The sequence below is a fragment of the Micropterus salmoides genome, unplaced genomic scaffold (genome assembly GCF_014851395.1).
Source record: "Micropterus salmoides isolate LMB-PRFRI ecotype aquatic unplaced genomic scaffold, ASM1485139v1 Ms_hic_scaffold_3, whole genome shotgun sequence".
In the NCBI taxonomy this organism is placed as follows: Eukaryota; Metazoa; Chordata; class Actinopteri; order Centrarchiformes; family Centrarchidae; genus Micropterus; species Micropterus salmoides.
The window spans coordinates 4,578,444-4,600,552 of NW_024042261.1; the positions used below are offsets into that span (position 1 = coordinate 4,578,444).

General features: G+C 39.9%; 1 protein-coding gene across 2 annotated transcripts in view; it reads left to right on the top strand.

Moving 5' to 3' along the window:
- The first annotated feature begins 13,066 nt into the window (after window positions 1–13,066).
- LOC119882913 (kinase suppressor of Ras 1-like) overlaps window positions 13,067–22,109 on the top strand; it is a 96,129-nt gene continuing 87,086 nt past the window's right edge. The window contains exon 1 of one of the 2 annotated variants that reach the window (XM_038693276.1): window positions 13,067–13,457. In XM_038693276.1, the coding sequence (XP_038549204.1) occupies window positions 13,299–13,457 (159 nt within the window). In that variant the 5' untranslated portion in view covers window positions 13,067–13,298. The remainder of the gene's footprint in view (window positions 13,458–22,109) is intronic. The other variant, XM_038693277.1, reaches the window with a different exon arrangement.

The following is a 22,109-nucleotide window of genomic DNA, read 5'->3' on the forward strand; positions in this document are numbered from 1 at the left end:
TCAAAAATATTTATTGTATGAAAATGTTAAACACATCCAAAGATGTGTATTGGCAATTCAAAAACGTATTTGGATGTTACATTTACTTTCAAAGTGCTTGTGATTATTGACCTACCCAGTATTTGAGTGTGGGTTTTTTGAGACTGCTATGGCTTGATTCACAAATGTATTTTTTCAACAGGGAATTATCTGAAGCCAATCACGTACGTGATTAAGAATATTACTAGGAGAAGCACATACGGCAAACCTTGTCGCTATGGCTGCACACAGTGTATTGTTTGAGCATCGTCATCCCAATGTGCCCTTGCGCAATAGTCACATCGCAGAACAATGCAATGTCAAGCAAGTCAAATAAACTCAAACACTTCAGCTTTTTTGCTACTTGATACAAAAGAAAACATTCTCATTTTCCATGACTAATCTACAAGAGAAGTCTGTCTGATGTCATCATTTACTCAGATTTAAGGGGTTCTTGGATACACAGTTTGTTGCTAGTGAGTAACAAGCCGGCTCTGCATGCCCAGCAAACCACTAATCACAATATTGTTCTTGATCAGTTTATCAAAAGACTAAAGATTACTACCGTAATCCCCTTCCCCCACCACTCCACCACCCGCACCGCCGCTATCCGTTGAAAACATAGTCAGACTTGCCAGGAGAAATCCGCCGACACAGTGGATTTGGTTGCAAAAAGAAAAGCAACTTTTATAAACCACCCGGAAGAGCTGGTGTACAGCCGGTCTTTCATTTTTATTTTCATCATTTGTTTAAAATATGTGTACTGCATAAAAGCTTAAGAAAGGATAGTAGCACTCAAACAAAGATTTCAGACTATAGACATTTTTCAGCTAATTTATTTTCTATGGCTTATTTCTTACAGAATCATCCCAATAATTCTAGGATGCTTAATTAATTTCACATAGAGCAACATGGGGTCATCTGGCACAAATTCCTGTATTTTTTCATATTGCAATATATATCACAGAAAAGAAAAATATCGCAATGCAGGGACGTGCACAGGGGGGTTGCTCTGGTTGCCCGGGCAACTGCCCGTTTGCCTTTCCTGACTCAAGTTGCCCTTCCGACTCGCCCTTCCGAGAAAAAAAAATAAAATAAAAAAATAATCGCGATCGCAAAGCCTCATTCACTTCCATTCGGGCACCGAAAGTGAAAGTCAGTAGGGGAAGGGCAAACTCTGTTTAAGTGGCTGCACTGCTGCAGCGCTGCCTGCACGTCAGTCGATTCTGTTCCCTACCGGAATTCCTGTTTCCTTCCTTTATGCAATCATACTACAACAAATCATGCGTAGTTTTGCCCAGTTACCATACGTGATACGTACCAACAGAAGTGAATACGAGCTAGAACCGCAACTGAATGTACGGGAAGCCAAAAGGTTAAAAAAGGATTGTATTTTTTTCCGAAATCTAAGCGTTTTTTTATTTAATATTTTATTAGAAGCGAGTTTTCCCCATCTGTCAATTCAATCTAGATTATTTATTTTCAAATAAAAAAAAAAAAGGAAAAAAAAGAAAAAATAATAATGACTAAAAAAAACAATAAACAATAATATAAGGAAATCTTTTTCTCATATGTATTTTGGTGACATTTATATTGTTAATACATTTTGGATACTGTGTTTAGTGCCTTTTTTCAGGTCAGAGCAACTGCCCTTCAAAATTCCTGTGCACGTCCCTGTCGCAATGTCATTTTATTTCCAATATCGTGCAGCCCTACTTGCCACCAAGTATGCATCCCTGTGTCAAAACCTGAGGGACAGCAAGGGACTCTAACTGTTGCACTCAACGTTCGCTGCATGGCAGGTTACATCTTGTTCACTTTTTTTGTAGTTTACGTTCTATCTGTATTTGTTATTTTGTCATTTATAACTGCTAAATTAAATAGTCTTGTTATGTTATAATTAAATATAAACCTTTGATTTTGACTGCTTCGGCAACATTTTTGAAAGAGGTCATATTTTGGCTTTTTCCCTCTCCTTTATTGAGTTATATATCTTTTTTGTGCCCAAAGTCCACCTCAAAGGGAGTTCCCATCTCTCACAAAAAACACAACTCTATACTGCCTGAAAACAGCTCGACTGTGCCTTTTCTTTCGCTTTCTGGTGACATCAAAAGAAAACAAAGCATAATGCTCGTCTAGCGGCTAGTCAGGCACGCCCTCAAAAACACCAGTGGAACATGTTATGGACGAAGCCACCATGCAGATTTGAATGGAGAGGAATGAAGCCAGTTTTGGACCAATTTTGGACTACTTCCTGTTGGCACCAGTGTCAACTGTGCATGATTGCGCAGCATAACCGAGGCTTATTGATGTAAAGCAATGGCAAAAACACTGTAATTCTGGTAGCTGCATAGCTTCACTATGCTGCACCAACAAGAAGTTTCTTGGCTCAGTGTGTTTGTCTGACTCAGATCGTCACTGTTAATCACCACCTACAAGGCTCATCTGCCAAACACCAACACAGCGTCGCTGATGGTCGAATAGTTGTTTTAGATTCACAGAGAGTTTATAACCTAAGCAATACTGTTACATCTCTCATTTGCCTTTTTTGGCCTACATGGAAACGTCCATGCAGGCTTTGGTCGGCTTTACTGTTTCAACTATGGCTTACCCAAGGGGGTCGGCCTTCTTGCTATGTGGGAGCACAACAGACCTCTGACCTTTTGAATTCTGTTCCGTAAATGCTCCGTATTTGTATAGCGCCTTTCTAGTCTTTTCACACTACATCTGCATTCACCATTCATTCACTGAGCCTAAGTGCTCAAACGGAAACTAACATTCACACACATTCAATTCGGCAATTCGGGGTTCAGCATCTTTCCCAAGGACACTTCGACATGCAGCCAGGGGGAGCGTGGATTGAACCACCGACCTTCCGATTAACGGCCAACCTGCTCTACCACAGCCTTAGGGGCGGCTGTGGTAGAGCAGTCAGGAGGTAATCACTGAGTTTGAAGGATTTGCAGAACTTCACCTGCCTCCCAGCTACTCTTTCTATGGTACTATAACTGCTAAAAACTCTTAGCTTCAACAATCTACTACTACCCCTTCTGTGTCAAAACAACTTTTCCAAAATAAATCTGTGGACTTTTCTATTTTTTCTATTTTGAGACATTTAATTTGCCAGTGAAATATAAAGTATTATGTAGTATGTAAGTATTATGTATCTTTTACTGCCTTTCTTGGGTTTAATTCTATTTGATGAACCACCAGGGAAAGGCAGTGCTTGCTCTGTTGGTACCTATGTATAGTAAAATAAAAGCGAGGTTGAGTCATTTAGTTTTTCTCCCTGGTACTCATCTCCCAGATTTTCCCCAATACCTGGAGAATGTGAGTCTGTGCAGGGTTTAAGGACTGATGATCAAGGCTGGCCCCATCATCTACCATCACTCTCTGTTCAAATAAATGCTGACTGTCAGGACAAAGCAGAACACCACTCCTTCCTCCAGCACCAGAAAAGGGCCCTGTTGTTTCAGATATTTACATCATGATTTATGGTAACCACACCTTGTAATTGTGGCTCTGCTTTTGTAGATAAGGATGATGTCAACTTATGTCTTTTAATACACATTTATATCATATACACTAAGCTTTATGTACAACAGTGAAGCAGGGCTCTGCAGTGCAACTCTTTCACGCCCATATGCCCTTAAATGATTTACAAGCATAGTGGGTGAGTGAAGACTAAAACCTACTGTAAATGTTTTTATGCTCCGTACTTGTATAGCGCCTTTCTAGTCTTTTCGACCACTCAAAGCGCTTTTACACTACATCTGCATTCACCAGTCACACACATTCATACACTGAGCCTAAGTGCTCAAACAGAAACTAGCATTCACACGCCAGGGGCAAATCGGGGTTCAGTATCTTGCCCAAGGACACTTCGACACGCAACCAGTATAGTTCAATGGGGGTTTATTAAGGGAAAACAAACAAAAGGCGAGCACACTTACAGACAGAGTGGCTGGTTAACAGAGTCCAAAAACAAGGTGATCCTAACAGAAATCCAAAGGTACAGGGAGACAAGACAAGCAAGGCTGGTTACAGGCAGGCAGAGAGTACACGCACGACAGACTGGGGGGTAACATGAACAATGACCAGACAAAGACAAGACAGAAACACCAGGTATATATACACAGGGCGGGAGCAACACAGGTGACAGACATGAGACTAACGAGGCAGAGGCAGAGAGAGAAAGAGCAGAGGAAAACAGAGAGACTAGACATGACAAGCAGACCTGGGGCAGAGTGAATAAGCGACAACACAGAAACGCACACGTTACAAAATATCAGAACACAGTACAGAGCTTAACAGAGAACACAAGACCAGGAGTAAACACTAAAGACATGAACTAAAGTACAAGACTAAGAACATGACATGGAATCAAAGACCAACTAATAACAGATAATGAACTGACCAAACAATAACTCAGAGGAACTCAAAACACAACAGACTATAAAGCAGATACTGGACACTAGACAGGACAGAACCCAAAACTCAACATACTATAAGGCAGATACTAAACTCAAAAGTGCAACACAAAGAATGGCCGACCGGCAGAGCGTGACACTTCAGGATGTTAAAACCTGGATGACCTGTAATTTTCTAATGTTAAACTCAGTTAAAACTGAAGATATTGCTCTGGGGCCCAAGCACCTCCGTGACGCATTATCTAAAGATATAGTTTCCCTGGATGGCATCGCCTTGGCCTCCAGCACCACTGTGAGGAATCTTGGAGTTATCTTTGATCAGGATGTTTAAGTCTCACATTAAGCAAATTTCAAGGACCGCCTTTTTCCACCTACGTAATATTGCGAAAATCAGGAACATCCTGTCTAAAAATGATGCAGAAAAACTAGTCCATGCATTTGTTACTTTTAGGCTGGATTACTGCAATTCCTTATTATCAGGCTGCTCGAAAAAGTCCATTAAGACTCTTCAGCTGATTCAGAATGCTGCAGCACGTGTTCTGACAGGAACCAGGAAAAGAGATCACATTTCTCCTGTTTTAGCTTCTCTGCGTTGGCTTCCAGTAAAATCCAGAATAGAATTTAAAATCATTCTTCTTACATACAAAGCTCTTAATGGTCAGGCACCATCTTATCTTAAAGAGCTCATAGTACCTTACTACCCCACCAGAGCACTGCGCTCCCAGAATGCAGGGTTACTTGTGGTTCCTAGAGTCTCCAAAAGTAGACTAGGAGCCAGAGCGTTCAGCTATCAAGCTCCTCTCCTGTGGAACCAGGTTCCAGTTTGGGTTCAGGAGGCAGACACCATCTCCACATTTAAGAGTAGGCTTAAGACTTTCCTCTTTGATAAAGCTTATAGTTAGGGCTGGCTCAGGTGAGTCCTGAACCATCCCTTAGTTATGCTGCTATAGGCCTAGACTGCCGGGGGATTTCCTATGATGCACTGAGCTCCTCTCTCCTCTACTTTCTCTCCCTCTGTATGCAACCTTATCCCATTATTGCATGTTACTAACACAACTTCTCCCCTTTCTGGTATTCTTGTGCTTTCTCGTCCCTCTCCTCTCTCCTCCTATCACTTCCTGCAGGTGTTTCTGGCTCTGGAGCTGTGGAGTCTGGATCTGTGGTTGCGGGTCACCTGCTGCCCCCGTGTTCCTGCTCGACACCCTCTGCTACAACTATTGTTACTAGTCCTATTATTATTATTGTTATTATAATCATTAACATTATGATTGTTATCATTAACACTATTATAAATATCTGTACCATTTTTCATTTAGTCTATAGCAACATCACCTTTACTGTCTGTACCTGTGTGTATATTGTGTAGGCTGCCTCCCTCCCCTCTCTCTCTCTCTTCTTCCATCCCCCTCCCTCTTTCTCTCTGTTACTCTCGTGCCCTCTCTCTCTCTCTCTCTCTCTCTCTCTCTCTCTCTCCTTCACCCCCAGGAGGCAGATGGCCGCCCACCCTGAGCCATGGTTCTGCTCGAGGTTTCTGCCTCTTAAAAGGAAGTTTTTCCTTGCCTCTGTCGCCTAGTGCTGCTCTTGGTGGGAACTGTTGGGCTTCTGTAAATAGCATCATAGAGTACGGTCTAGACCTGCTCTTATATGAAAAGCGCTGTGAGATAACTGTTGTTGTGATTTGGCGCTATATAAATAAAATTGAATTGAATTGAATTGAATATTGTACACCTACATCACACAAATGAAAGAATGTTACATGTGTGTAAGTTAGGTTAGCCTATTTGTCATTCTACATAGGTAATGTTCGGCTACGCCAACAGTGGCTAGCGTTAGCTCCTGAAGTAGCAGGATTAGCTTTTTTTTCTTTGTATAACGTAATACTGTATGAAGCTACTGTGTGTTTGTTTTTTGTAAAGCATTTTTCAAGGGTATAGGTTTGCATTTGTCTTGACATGTCGACAACACTCAGGTTAGTTATTTGTCCAAAAGAAGATAAAATAAAAATCTGTATCGTTTAGACCGTTCGGTGTAGCTTTTCACACTTAACGTTAAACAGTGTGCAAAGACTTTGCTGGCTGTAGGAATTGATCTTAGTTGAATCGAAGTTTATGTACTACGACAGTGTTTCGTACGCTTTCCAGAAGAAAGTTACCCCCTGTCCTGCATGATTTAATCTCTCCCTGCTTCAACACAGCTGATTGAAGCAGCTTCAGGATTCATAACCAGTTGATAGTTTGAATCAGCTGTTTTGGAGCAGTGAGATATTTAACACACACGCTTATTTAAAATGTTATTCACATAAAGAAACAACTCCACACCACAGCCACTGTTGGCATATCCTAATTTGCGTGATTGAGATGTACAATATTGACAGCGGTAGCTATTGACGGCGAACATATACCAAGACCCATGCATTCAGACTTTCAGATGTTTTGGATAATGCAAATCACTCACTGCTGCAAACTCCTTTTCTGTGTAATCTGTGTGTGTACAGTAAATAAAGTATTATTACAGTAAGCTACTAACTTTTGTGTCTCCATTCATTTTTAGTGGATAGAGGATATTTACAAAATTATGGATACAGGTATACATGTGGTATTGCATGTGTGTTCATTTTTTTTACGGATTGTACAGTTTGATAGTCCACATAGTCCAGCAGGGTTCTAGTTACGGTCCATAAGGAGGGTCTGAGCTCTTATTGAAGCAGTAAAATCATGCATCTGTGGGGGTCAGCAATTCATTTACCAACAACCATTGTTTTTAATCACAAATTATTAATATATTATATTAATAAAATAAACACACTAAAATAAATCCGTTTTCCAAATGAACTATTCTGCGCACCGCATGAATACCATTACGACATGATTAATAATAATTAATATGATACCATAAAGGGCGGGATTGTGGTCTCTCCTTAAGCAGTGGTTTTTGTTGGTTTATTTCAGGCTTTTAAACCTTAAACTTTGTTGCAGTATCACACACATCTGGGGCAAGAAATGTGCTGCTGTGTGTGAGAGAAAGTGTTGACCACGTAATGAGCAATGAAGTCTCTGTCCAGGCTTCTATTATTTATTTATTAATCCCTGCCGGTAACGTTATACTACAGACCCCCACAAAGCTCAAATTGTAGTCCAGTTTCCACAGTTGTCAGTTTTTCATATTAAATTCAGCTGATAGCAGCAAAATGCCATAGTGTACAGTATATTACTCTTCAAAGGGAAATTATGAATGAGAAGTGTGTGTGTTTTGTTTTTTTAACTGGAAGAGAGGCTAAGTTACACTCTTAATCAACGATGATATGTTTTTCTGTTCGGAGCTGATCACACGTTGAGCTGAGACACTTTTGATGGAGTTTGTATCTACATACATGTGCACTGTCTCACAGTTATCAGTGCAGAGCAGCATGATTCTCTGTTACCTGTTTAACAAACACCTGCACATGAAAAATAAAATGGTTACTCATATGTCCTGCTCAAAGGCACAGGATCATTTCTACTGGCACAATGCTGATATTACCTTAATAGCCTAATGTAGTCTGCACATGTCATTGCAACAGAGTCCTGTGATGACACCTGTAATTGGGACTATATGAGATAAATGTTACAGTGTCATTTTGTAAAGGGACTGATGATGAAACGCTTATCTCATCAAGCTGAGGTCTGTAATGAGGACAGCATTGTAAGTGGGGGATAAGTGGTGGCGTAGACCCCCTCCCCTGTTCAATGACGGCTTCTCAACCCTGGTGTAGATGCTTCCTTGACACCTCTTTCAAACCATCCATCTTCTCTGTCTAAAATGTGCACCTGGTGGTCCTCAAACGAGTGTCCTCTGTCCTTCAGATGTAAGTAGACTGCAGAGTCTTGACCTGAGGAGTTGGCCCTTCTGTGTTGAGCCATGCGTTTGTGTAGTGGTTGTTTAGTCTCCCCAATACACAGGTCTGTGCATTCCTCACTGCATTGGACCCATACACTAGATTGCTTTTCTTTGCCAGTCAGTCAGAACTGAAGAAGTCATTTGGATGAGGGATGAAACGTCTTCCAGTATCATGACACAGAAGCTGATGTGTAACAAGGTTAAAGTCCAGCTGCCCTTGACTTTAACCTTCGTTGGATAACTATGACCTGGATGACTGAGAATCTTCATAGACAAGGTAGTGTGATCCAAATCAAAGCAAGTATATCCAGCTGCAGCCTGCAGATCGTGACGGAAGTTGAACTTCCAAATATGGTTTGTCCCAGAAGACACTGCGCACAAAACGTGATGACGTTTATCTCGGCTTACGTACATGATAGATCCTAATGCAAACCGTTTTATTCTTTAGAAGCCAACAACAGAAATTTAAATACACTTCTCAGACGTTTTTAGGCGAAAAATCAACTGTGAAGATTTCGAAGATCGGCAGTTTTACGAAAATTGGCAGCGAATCAAAAATGTATTAAAACGTTTTCGGAGTAGAGAAGCGCCGACGGGTGTTATAGCTGCAGTAACGTTACCGGAGGCTGCACAGCAACACAATGGCGGCGTACATCAGCCTTTTGGCCGACATGCTAGCAGATAGGGTTAACCAGTCGACATGCATATAATCAATAACTTTAGGCACATACCCTGGTTGGGGTAAGAGGAATATACTTCGGGGGGCTGTCAGCTAGCTAGCTACGGTTAGCTCCCCCAGGCCCAGTCACACAGACCACTGCAGCCAACACAGCAGACGTGTCCAGCAACAGCGGATAATGTTCGTACCACTGTTATTCTGTCAATAAATTCTCAGTAATAATAAGTTTTAACCTAAATCGAGACACATCTGGCTCGTGATGTAACATTACAGAATATTTGTGAAACTTAAAATTACTTTGGAAGAAATAAAATGTACAACAGTGGTATGAATTGAAACATGGCCTTATTATTATTATTAGGCTATTGTAAATAATTATTTGCAGGAATTATATAGTATAAATAGTATAGTATAAAATAGTATAAATATACTATCTTAATATATAAGTATAGTATAGTAATACGTAATACACAACGTACACTGATTACTACGTTGTCTCTTTTTTTAACGGCTCTTTTTTTTATTTAACAACTATGCGTGGGCCGAGCAGTCGAGATAAACGTCATCACGAAAACCTTCCAGCTGTGTTTTCCTTGTTGCTGCAGCGGTCTGTGTGACGGAGGGAGCAGAGGGCTCTGTGAGCGGGCGGCTGGCCGGCCTCACACGCTCCTCCCGCGGGTCACAGCAGGCTTCCCCCGCAGCCACTTGCAGAGCTCCTCAACTCCGAAAACATTCAAGCACATTTTGTTCCGCCATCACTTCTCATAAAACTGTCAATATTGGAAATCTACACAGCTGAAGTGGATTTAGTGATGAAATTCCATACGAAAACTGTAAAATATCAAACTTCCTTACATTTTAGTTTCCCTCAGCTCGCTTGGAACCTCGATGGAGGTGAGGTGATACGAAAAAAAGTACCCGGAAGCAGGTACAGGTGCAACATTTCTACAATGGAAAACCAAACAAAGGCGAGTCGAGCCAAAGGGCCTCCGCTCAGACTAGCTTGGTTTGAGGGCGTGCCTGACCCCGCTAGCCGCTTGGCAAGCTTTATGACGCGTTTTCATTGTGACGTCACAAGTAAAGGAAGTGAAGGGCTGGACTACAAACGAGCTGTTTTCAAGCGGTTCAGAGCAGAGCTTTCTGTGGGAGATGGGAACTCCCTTTGGCCTGGACACTTTGCAAACCTGTTACATGCACAAAAAAGAGAAATAACTCAATAAAGGAGAGGGAAAAAGCCAAAAAGCATAATACCACCTCTTTAAGTTCTTCAGTGAAATGGAAGCTCTTTTGGGGGGACATCATGACGTCAGAGGGGATTGACATTCGCAGGCCTGATTTGCTTGGTAGTGAGAGGAGACAGCTACCTACACCCAGCCAATCCAGCTCATCTCCACAGTGTAGCACGTGAGGCACACATAGACAGAGGTTGAGTCCACAGGCAAGCGCACTTCTGGAATTCCTCCGTGAATCAAAGGCTGTAAGCCAAAGGAGACATGATGAATTTTTAAGTCAAATGAGAGTTTTACAGCTTTCCTTTGAGACATTAATGAAAGACTATCAAAGCAAGTTGTGAGGTGAACTCATATGTATGAGTAGGTTGGGTCAATAATGTTGAAATGATGACTTACGTTTGTACATTGTTATGCTCTAGTGCCAAGTGTGGTTTTGTTTTAAAAACGAGAACCTAAAAATATTTTGAGGTTAATATGACCCAGCCCAGCAATAGGCACATAACAATAATTATATAAATGTGTTACATTCTAAGACAGAATTGTTTACAGTGTTTACTTGTTTTTTCCAAGTTTACAAAGTGTACTTGACTGGATCTGCATTTGTGCTCTATGGAGATATTTTCTTTTTCATTTCGCAAAATTAATGTGCCCTAATTGAGATCTTATGTGTTGTAATTTGAAATGCATTAATAAAAGCATAGATTTTCATTTTCGCACACTTTGTTGCAGTTTTCTTTCATTGTTCCTGTCAGGTTCACAATGCATTGGCTACTTTGAAGTCATCAGCTAATATACAAAAATGTACTATAAATTTCTCCTGAGAAACCTGACTATGTGATTACAACAACTGCAAGACAGAGATAAAAGACATGTATGTATATATGTACCGATACAAAGACAGTCTAGCTGACTGTCTTTATTTCGGTCACACACTGTATCACACATTAGGCTGTAGCCTGCAGAAGTATAGTTCTTCTCACAATAGTACTTGTTTAATGAAATGTACGGGGTTGATTGTTCTTCTGTAGTTTGTATGATGCTTTGGCAATATTGTTGTTACCATAATGCCAATAAAGCTAATTTGAATTGAATTGAATAGTAAACCAACTGATGAATAATTGCACCATGGTGCAAAGGGTTGTAAATCACTTCCACAATACATCTGTGTGCTGATGACTGTGACAAATTGAATTTGTCAGATATTTCTCTAAAGCTATTTTGGTTGGCCATATACCACAGAAAGAGTGCAACCTTTTGCTTGAGAGGAATATCTGGAGGACTCGCAGCCTGTTGTGGTTCGAGACCCTGCTGTCTCAGTACATCTGTGATGTAATCAGAAGAGAATGGGCGAACCGAAGATGCCTGAAGAATGTCTGCTCATCCATATGATTAGTATCTGCCATTCAGTGCCAGTCTTGAGAATTGTTGTCTGTGGCATTAGTAATTGGGCTATTATTGCATTTCTGAAAAGAAAAAAATGTGACACAAATTCAAGATGATGAATTAAGAATAATGGAATGACTAATGTTTGAATAAGTGAAATCTTCCACAAATTTCTTATAAATGTGACAGTACACTGTATTAGGTATTATGTTTGATAGGCTATGCTAACTTGGTGCATTCTGTAATTCAGTGCTTTTAATACTGTTGGTACTGTATATACTACTATTAGTACTATTACTACTACTACTATATCATATCCACCTAACTCACGTATATAACACCTGCACGTAATACTACTATTATTATCATAATACTATTTATTTCAGCATCCTCTGCTCCACTGCATTGTGTGTACATGTGTATGTGTGTGTATGTATATGTAAATATCAATGCGTGTGTATGTATCCATGTATGTGCATATGTGTATCTAACATCCATCTTCGACATGTACATTATAATAATACTGATAATGATTTACTTCTGCATCCTTTGCCCTATTGTCTTGATCTGTCAACATTGTTTTTGTTTATGGTGTGTATATGTTGTGTGTATGTGTTTATAGGCCTAATGTAGTCTACGTCTGATTCTTTATTGTCTAAGTAAGCACATAGTGAGCAACGTAGGCTACAATCCAGAGTGAAATTCCTCATTATGTGTACACATACGTGGCTAATAAAGCTGATGTTTTATTTCGGTTTATGTTCAGCCTTAACTTTCTGTTTGTTTAAGTTAATGCTTGTACATATTTTATTTCCTTTTACATCTATTTTGTTTTCAATTTGTAGGCTACAGATTTGTATTAGGTTAGTGAATAGAATATAAGATTTTACAATAACTGTACAATGGTGTCTTACCTAATGCGTCGTTTTTCCTCCTCTGTATTGTTTATAAATGCACGGAGGCTGCTCTGCTGATAGTTCAACTGTGCATACACTTGCCACATTAACATGAGCTTCTCACGGTCAGCCATGTTTTTGTTTACGTTTGGCGTCATCAACCATCTTGCACCTGAAACGTTTTGACGTCGGAAGTTTCAACTGGGAAATATCCCAGTTCTGACCGGTCTCGAACGCAGCATTAGCCACAATAAAACAGGAAATAAAACATACCTGCTTCAAGAAAAGCATAAAACAGCCCTACAAAATAATACAGGGTTTGAATGACGACGAAAAGTAGTCTTGAAGATTGCATTAGCTAAGTTGGACAGATAAAGAGGTTAAAACGAATGTTTATAAGATATCTGCTTTATAAATCCAAGTTCTCCAGTATATGTTTCTTCAGCAGTTTCACCATGAATTGTAGGCCTGTTGGTTGCTCTGTAGCCAATCACCTGGAATTGATGTAAAAACAAGTTATAATAAATGTAATACTCTTTTTTTATTACATGTAGTTATATCCCGTTATATCCTCTAAAGGAACGTTCAATGTCTAATTTGAAGGAAGTAGTTTTTAACTTCTGCTGCCTTGTTCTTGTTTCAGTTAGCTTGGTTAAGGAAACTCTCAGTACCTTCATGGAAGTACAAACACGGAAACATGTTACGTATTGTATCGAGGAAGCGCTGGTGTGAGACTCGTCTTTAGGTCGCTGTTGTGATAAACTGGGCATGTCGATGTAGAGGAATGGACAGCAGAACAGAGCCCGGGGACCATGAGGAAACTCTGTATCAGTGCCAACTCATCCAGAACCTGGTGGACATTTCCATCTCTAGCCTGCAGGCTCTCCTGACCAGATGCGCCGCATCCGACCACCTCAGCCAGCAAGAGATCCGCACTTTAGAGGTAGGCTCCGTTAAAGTACACACGATGCTCGTGCTCCCAGCCCGGTGCTTGAGCCTCCAAAAAGGTCTGTAACTTCACTGAAGTGTAACGTTCTGGAACATCTGCCGTCTTCTTGCTTGTTAGGGGGACCGTTTCTTAATCATCTGAAACAGGTGCTACACAGTATTAATTGTTACACATCAGCTTCTGTGTCATGATAAGGAATGTTCACTGTACTGTCGCAGTTATTTTTTGGCCACAGTTTAATATTATTTGATGTTTTGATTGCTGTTACCAGAAGTGGCGACTCAGGTAGTGATAACCTCCATTCCCATGTGGTGGTGGTAACCACCTCACAGTGTTTAACGTTTAATAGTCACACATTTTGTATTTAGTTGAAAAGGGAAAGTTTGAGATGTCTATGCCTACTTGTACTATTAGCAAATGTTTAAAAAAAACTTTCCCACATAAGACATTTCCATTGTCACATTAAGAAATGTACAAGTTTAAATAATGTAATGAATCGGGTGTCATGATTCTCCAAATCCACAATTTGATTTGAATTTTGAATTCAAGGTCTTTCTATTTCTTTCATCACTGATGGCTATGCTACTGTTAGACAATCAAATATTTATTTGTAAAGATCAACAGATCATTTGGTTTTATGCCCTGACAACTGTTATTTACATTTTAAAATTATACTAAAAAAGCTAGGCTTTGTGGTATCAAGTGTGATAACAGCCATATATTTTGGAATGTACCACACTATGATCCAATCTAAATCATTTATTATCTATGGCAGGTATGCCTGGAGGGGCCCTTCTAATCTAGTTACACCTTGATGATGTAACCTCCCCTTCATTCCACTCCTATCATGCATACATGCTGGACACAGAGCCTGACCTGTGCGCCATGATCCCCACCCACATACCCACATACCCCCATACCAAACTGACATCATTCAGACAGAAGAATGAAGAAAGAAAAATACATCAGTTTCAAAAGGGTCCAACAAACAAAACTGTTTAAGACAAAAACAAAAAAAAAGTCACTAGATGGCAGAAGTGTACTTTTCCTCACCTATAAAATGCTGGCAGGATTAGAGGGATGGAAGAGTTGACTGTGTCAATGAAGCTCTTTTCCTTGTCAGATCTGTTTGTTTATGACGTCTGTGAAGATATCCTGCCGTATTTGTCATCCCAAAAACACTGGGACAATCACTGATCCCCTTTAAATACTTTAATGCCATTTTTACATAGTCGATAGGAATTTGGCTGACAAAAACAACAAGAATCTTACACATAGTAGTGACCACCTTATGACTTAAAAGTGAAGGTTTTGAAAGGTTTTTAGTTAATAAAAAAAATGATAAATAGATATGGCCTTATTTACTTGGCTGCTGTATATTGGCTGGAAAAAAACTGCAGCGACAAAGCAACAGAATCCATACAGGCCTTTGGCAGCTGAGAACATAATGCCAGGTGTCATGAGATGAAAGATTAATAACAACACAAAGTGCAGCTGCAGTACACAGTAATGGCTAGAATTGCTGTTAAAAGCTGCCAGTAATTTTTTCTGTGGTCTCAGATTCACTTGGCCCAAGGACTTTCAGAACAGCCATTCAGAACAGAAAGGGAAAAAAATCAAGACAAGGAATCAGTAAGTGGGAATATTGCCACTGTCACTAAATGATTTTTAATAAATTTAAAAATGATATTCCATGAAAATATGATATGGCAGACCCCTAACAACTCAGATTCAGTCATTAATTGTTGTCCACAGAAACATCTGTGCTTTCATCCACCTCCAGCCCGATAGCCATGGAGGAGAGGATTAGCTCCTCAACCATGGTGGCCAAAATCTCCAACATCTGATGAATTATTAAATGAGGCTGACAGTTGGTCTTTTTATGATCTAAAAGTAGAGAATAAATATAGATTGAATATTATTATGAACTGATTTGCAGTGATGAAACATAAATATGAATGTAATTTGAAGTCCATCATGATTGCCTCATGCTCTAAAATCCCAACCAGGTCAAAAACAACAAGAACTGAAGAACCTAAGTCAAGCAGTTACAAACATACAGTCCCCCTCCAAAATATTAAATGTTATTATATACTGTTATATACTATAAGATTATTTGTTCCATTACTTTTGCTCACCTAAGAATGCTGTGGTCTAATACAAACGGTGCTATGTCCTGAGTTGTTTAACACATCTAGATGTGAATACCAGGAAATAAAAGCTGAAATTCTGAACTCTTGTCTCATACTCATCTTTTGATCTTAAACCCAAATGTCTTCAGTGAACAACAAAAAAGACATTTGCCATACTGTTCCAATACTTTTGGAGGGGACTGTATGTTTTCTTTGATGGTTACTGCTACAAAAGCAGGTTCTACCTGAGACATCTTCATCAGTTAAAATAACTTCCTATTATGATATGTCATCGGCGGAACTTTACCTTGTGCCAGTAAGGCATGTGACTTCACAGACTGTTTGTGGTGCTCTGTCGTCATATGCTTATCTAAACAGTCATCTCTGCAGAGCTGGCAGTGCTGTTGTCTTGATGACTGGCCCCTCCTCTCTTTGGTGCCTGCTTATGTTGCTAAAATAAGTGGCTGAACATTTCTGTAAGGAGATTGTAAAATGGCATTATTGGTCATTGTGTTCATACAATATTACATTGAAATGAACTGAATTGCATGATATGGTGTAATACTGAACACTCAGTGTGGTAGAGCCATGGGTGGAACCTGTCTAGTCTATTCATTTAGGGTCCCAGCGTGATGGCCTGTGCCCAGTCTTTGTTTTCTCTCCTCTCTCCTCTTTCTGCCCTTTTATTAGAGCAATACGGGTTTTTGGGGGCCGATATTAAAGTAAAAGGAGCCGATTTATAAGGCAATATTTGGATTTTGAAAATGAATTGGATAGTAGACCCCTTTCCTGTACAAACCACTCTCAGAACAGGTCGATATTGAAAGCCGTTATTTATATGGGCAATAATACCTTTTCCTGAATGGATTATGAAAAAAAATAAGACAGTCTCAACAACTGAAATAATGGAAACAGTTAACCCTTCACTAAGCCACGCCCCACCTTAGTTACTCTTGCCAACAAACTGTCGGACGTGTCAGACATTTATCACAGCGCAGCCACTGTCTAGTCCATCACTCCCTTGAGAAATATTGTCTAATTTTTGGAAAAAACGATCTCAGAAAGAAGCAGACACTTTTGCATTTGCATTGTGCATTTGAAGGTTGTATTCAGGCTGTCAAACTGACTAAACTGACGTGAAACAAATAAAGACAGAAGCTAAATCCTGCTGATTACAGAGTAAAAGTGAACCACCGTATTACTGAGAAAGAGGAAAATGATATTAAGGTTCCTGTACAGCTGGGTAGGTCTCCATTTACTATTACAATCATGAAAAAGCAGAACAGTATAGCTTTATAACTTTATATTCAGTAGTAATTTAGCTAGCGTTATCTAACTAACATAACATTAGGAACAATCCACAGCCTACATTTTTCTGGATTTATTTTAGGTTTTGGAAAGAGAATAAATTGTACTTCTCCTTTCAACCTCTCTGGGTAGCGATTGTAACTATTACTATTAAGTGCCCCGGGAACAGTGTTTGACTATAACATGGAAAAATAAAACAAAAAAAAAAAGCTAGAAAATGACTCCTTTTGCATACAAGTCAATGGAGCGCAGCCATGAAAGTATCAGAACTTAGTTACCACCATCTGTCTAAACCATGCCGTTTATGATACAGTGACCCAGAGAAACGCTGCTGTTAATACTCCATGACTGTCTACAATGAAGACTTGCAACTTTGAAATTTCACACTGACGCTGCACATTTGAAAGAGGAGCTAGATAACTTTGATTGGCTGGAAGCTGTGTTAGATACTTGTTCAGCTCATGTTTATTTACATGTCCCCTCTAGTTTAATCATTTCTGACATACCGACTGTAGCTACAGACAAGTAGCTCATAGATATGTTTGGAACAAGTTAAACATTATAGTTTAACCGCTCATTAACGATAGCGCTCTACCACTGATAAACATTAACTAGCTTTGTGGTTAATCTGATAGCAATGGGCAGCGTTAGCTGCTTTAAGTGATGTTAGAGAATATTTAGAAGTGATGAACTAGGGACAAATGATAGAAACGTTCACTAGAACTGCCACACTGATTCAGAAATTAATCTACAATCACGTCTGTCAGCAGCGTAGCCTCCACCACTCACCTGCTGTAACATTAAACACGCTGCTGTGACCTGGGAGGAAGCCAGGAGAGGGCAATGAAAAACAGGAGGGTTAGCAAGTATGGTCCTGAATGTTTTCAGGAGAGGAGAAGAGATGAGTTAGTCATATATTTCATGTCACAAATGACCAACTCACAGTGATCACATACTCTCACTTGTTGGTTCTGAATGCTCTGGTAGAATCTGGTCAGCTGATTGTTTTGCTTTGTGGTGAATGTGTGGCGCTGTTTTGAACAGGGGTGTTGCAGATCGCCCTGTGGTGGGCAAACTATGCAACACTCATGACATGAGTGAAGGATCTGTCTCTCAGTTTCTTTTTTAATCTGAGTCTGAGTGAGCTGTGTTATCCGGTAGTTTTGACCATTAAAAGCTTTTAAGATGTTATTTTGTCGGGCCGCACTTAATGACTATTTTTCAAATGGATTAATCTGACAATCAATTTTTCAATTAGTCGATTAACCTAATAACTAATTTATTTATGATTATTCAGAAGATTTTTTTATTACTGAATTAATATAACAATTAATTTATCCAAAATAGATATCAAAAACGTGTCACTAATAATACTATATTTTATTCAAAGATTCTGAAAAAGAGACACATAAAGATCATTACAAAAATGAGAATAATAGCATGTTTTAAAATTTCCACGTCACTGTTATAATACTTAAAATAATAACAGATGCCCGATCAGAAAAATATTGGACCTCAAATTCAAAAGGATTGCTGTGACACAGACTAATTTAAACTCTGTATGTCAACTCTTCCCCTGAACTAGAGAATCTTTATTTTTACTCAGGTACTTTATTCAAATTTTATTGCATGTACATTTTATTTATCTTTTTGCAGTAAAGATTTAAGGACAAAAAACATTCTGATTATTCTGACACCACATGAATGCACCACCAGTCACAGGTCACATAGTGTGCAGGAGAAGCTACGTTGGCTGACACGCTCTGTCGGCTCCGTTTGTCCAAATTTCACTTCTTTTCTTACTTCAAATAAACCAGACGACTACTACTACTATTCGATTAAATTTTCAATTCAATTTTATTTATATAGCGCCAAATCACAACAACAGTTATCTCACAGCGCTTTTCATAAAAGAGCAGGTCTAGACCGTACTACTAACGGTACTTGTTGTTCTTTTTCGTACGTAAAATGTAACGGTTCATTATGTAAGGTCTTTTTACACAAATGAAAACATAGTTATGGGTATTATATTGCATTTCTGTCAATAGATCCTCCTCAATATTACACACTGGACCTTTAAGATGGTTTCATCACTGGAGTAATATACAGAAAGATTGTCACTGGTAAATGTATTTTGGATCATTGTGGGATAAGGGAAATAATTTAAATGATTTACAGGCTGTAACAACAGTCTGTAACATTAGTTAAAGCCATTTTGTCACTTCCACATGGCCGTTAAACAGAAAATATAATAAATCTGCCAAACATTAGATGACACATGTAATGTGACCTTACCATGACAGCAGCAGTGCAGAAATTATTTTTAACATGGGGGCGATTAAGTAAATCAATTTTAAGTGACTACTGACAGAAACACGCTCCTCGTGTTAATGATCCTGATACATCAGGCTTGTGTGGGGACAAAAAGAAACAGGATTTGTGGTGCTGTCTTGCTGACATCTTGACAAAGTGCTCTGGAATGATTTACAGAGCTCACAGAGCAACACGTTGGTGGGTCTCTCCCAAACTTTAGATGGTCAAATAGCTTCAGCGTGCTGACACTCCTAATGCAAATCGACATATTTTCGTAATTAATTTCCCATGCAATTGGAATGCATCACTATTGCAAGGGTATGCAGGGGGGCATCAAAGCCTTAGATAGCTTGAATTTCAGTAAATCTTAAATTCTTTGACTGTTGTAAGGCCTAGATGGCCTGGTGTTGACAGTACTAGTGAGGTCTGGTAGTTATGCACTGCAGTGTGTTGGTTGGACAGAGTCCTGCACTGTCCTTCAGTAGCACCATCCATACTGGTGTATGACTGTGTGATGAGCACTCACCCAAACTAGAATGTGTTGAGTCAGCAGCTCTGCAAGCCTCTGTCCCTCCCCAGTGTGCTATTTATACACACCCAAACCCGCATCTGCACATACCAACAAAATACACAGACGCAGGCACACACACACACAAACCTGCACACAGCTTGACAGACGTGAAAGCGCCTTGTAGAGAATAGTGAACACAAACACTGCAGGCAGGGTTAGAGCTGTGCCACAGGGTGATTCAATTTCTTCTGACACAGAGGAGGAAGCAACAGGTGGGCTCAGAAACGCAGAACAGCAGAGAGCAGGAGACGCTCAGGCTGATAGTCAGCCTGCATGGGCTTTTACCAAACCTCACAGGATCACATGTAGAAAACTGAGGTAGGACAATAAGTCAAGCATGTCTTGTAATGTCATGCCTTACTCTGTCACATGACCACTTCTGTAAAGACCTAACATTATTGGTTATTAGAGTGTACTTAGGTACTAGGCCAAAGTAAAATCTTTTCTGAAAAAATCTGTGCTTTTTCATTGGCGGCGTCGTAGCCCCAGATGTTTTTTGAAAAGCCCCGGATCTCAGAAGGATTTTTAAAAAACAAATAACAAAAGGCCGAAATTGAACTTTACAGGTTTAACTAACGTTATGTGCGTGGGAGCGAGCGAGAGAGAGAGATTATTGTTATTATTTATTCTCCTACAAATTAGCCAGAATAAGATGATCCAGTTGTAGCTCTGTGTCTGTCCTCTCTGCTCCACCTGAAGCTGTGAGCTGCACTGCATCAGAGGCGCTGAAATCTATGTTTGGTGACCCCTCTTTCCTAATGTAACGTTTTATTTGGCATTGCCTTCCTGGCTCAGGCAATTTTGGAGCTGTCTCATATAGGAGGCGGTTTACTAAGAGACCAGTCAATCACTCACACAATCCACAGCAGTCCCGGACAAAATGTAGCTGATAGAAATGTTGAGGGAGGAAAAAAAAGTTGCTCGAGGCCGGTGCAGCAAAGTGCCTCAATATTACAGACTTTTCTTTTGTGCTGCTGTTACTTCTAGCTGAAGGCAGCAGTGATGTTGTCTGCAGCAGGGGTGGGTACATATCATGTAGGACTACTCTTAATTTCGCTACATTTTCCATTCATACCTTTTATAACTTCACCAGTCTGTAATCTGCATTTTGTTTCATTAACCGAGATAAGCTCATCCAGGCTGTGCACGCTCAGTCACATAGTAAAGCGCTGGTCGGGCGCTTGCCACAGTCACAGAGCTGGGCAGATGCAAACATTTAGAAAATCAGGCAAATGTCTTTTCAGTTTAAGGCTTTATGTTCTACTAATACAACTGAAATCTAGTGAGCCACACCATGGCACAGGTGGCCTGTTGGAAAGCAGCCTGCGTCGCTCTTTAAGTGGGAGTACGTGGGAGTACCCCCACACCATGTTTTCAAACTGTCGCGGTTTTGTTGTTATATTATTATAATTAGACACATGACATTACAATTTAGCAACATCAAAATGAGACAGTTAATAGTGTTGTTGTGAGCTTTGCTGTGCCGTATAAGTAGAGGATGTTTACTGTTGCTTTACTGCTTTACAGACTTAACTTTGGGGTGGGGTTGTGGGGTCCAATTATTATGTGAAGATATGAAGTTTTATGGGCTGGGCTAAACCCCCAATGTTTCAAGATCCTAAAAATGCCCCTGGTATTTGATGCCCTTTACAGTGAACACTGGGCCTGAAGGGTTAAGCACAATACTTGAATACACAGTATTTATTTGCAGCATTTCATCACGTTTTTTAGTTGTCTGTCTGACAAATTCACTTAACTATTGTTAACAATCCAGCTGTCTACACAGGCCAGTGTGACCTACACTCAATACTATGCCTGAAAACGTTCCGTCTAGACACAGATGGAGTAGTGAAGCTGGGGCTGCTCTGCCAAGGTTCTGCTCACACCTCCTGTGTAGACACAGTGTCAGTAACCTTCTACCGCTGAACTAATCACAATGCACTCCCCTTTCTAGTAAAACTGGTTTGACATATCCAAGACAATACAACCTTTCTTAAATTGTTGTACTTAATTCTGTGTACTTAGAAGTCTTTGTAAAATGAATCACAGTTTAGTTTACATTTGTGGAATTTTGTCCAATGTGTACTGCAGAGATCTGCAAATAAACACATACACAAATATCTCACTACCCAAAACATGTATTTTTTTTATTGTTTGTTTTGTGTAAAATCATATCCACACAAATACAGTGTGATTTGCAAATACACACAATTTAATCTATGACAGCTAGAATTAAAGCTGCAAGCAGCGTTGGGCGGGCCCTCGCACTTATAAGCGCGTCCGCGTGTGAGCCGGCCGAGTTGCATATTCTGGAGCTCTGCC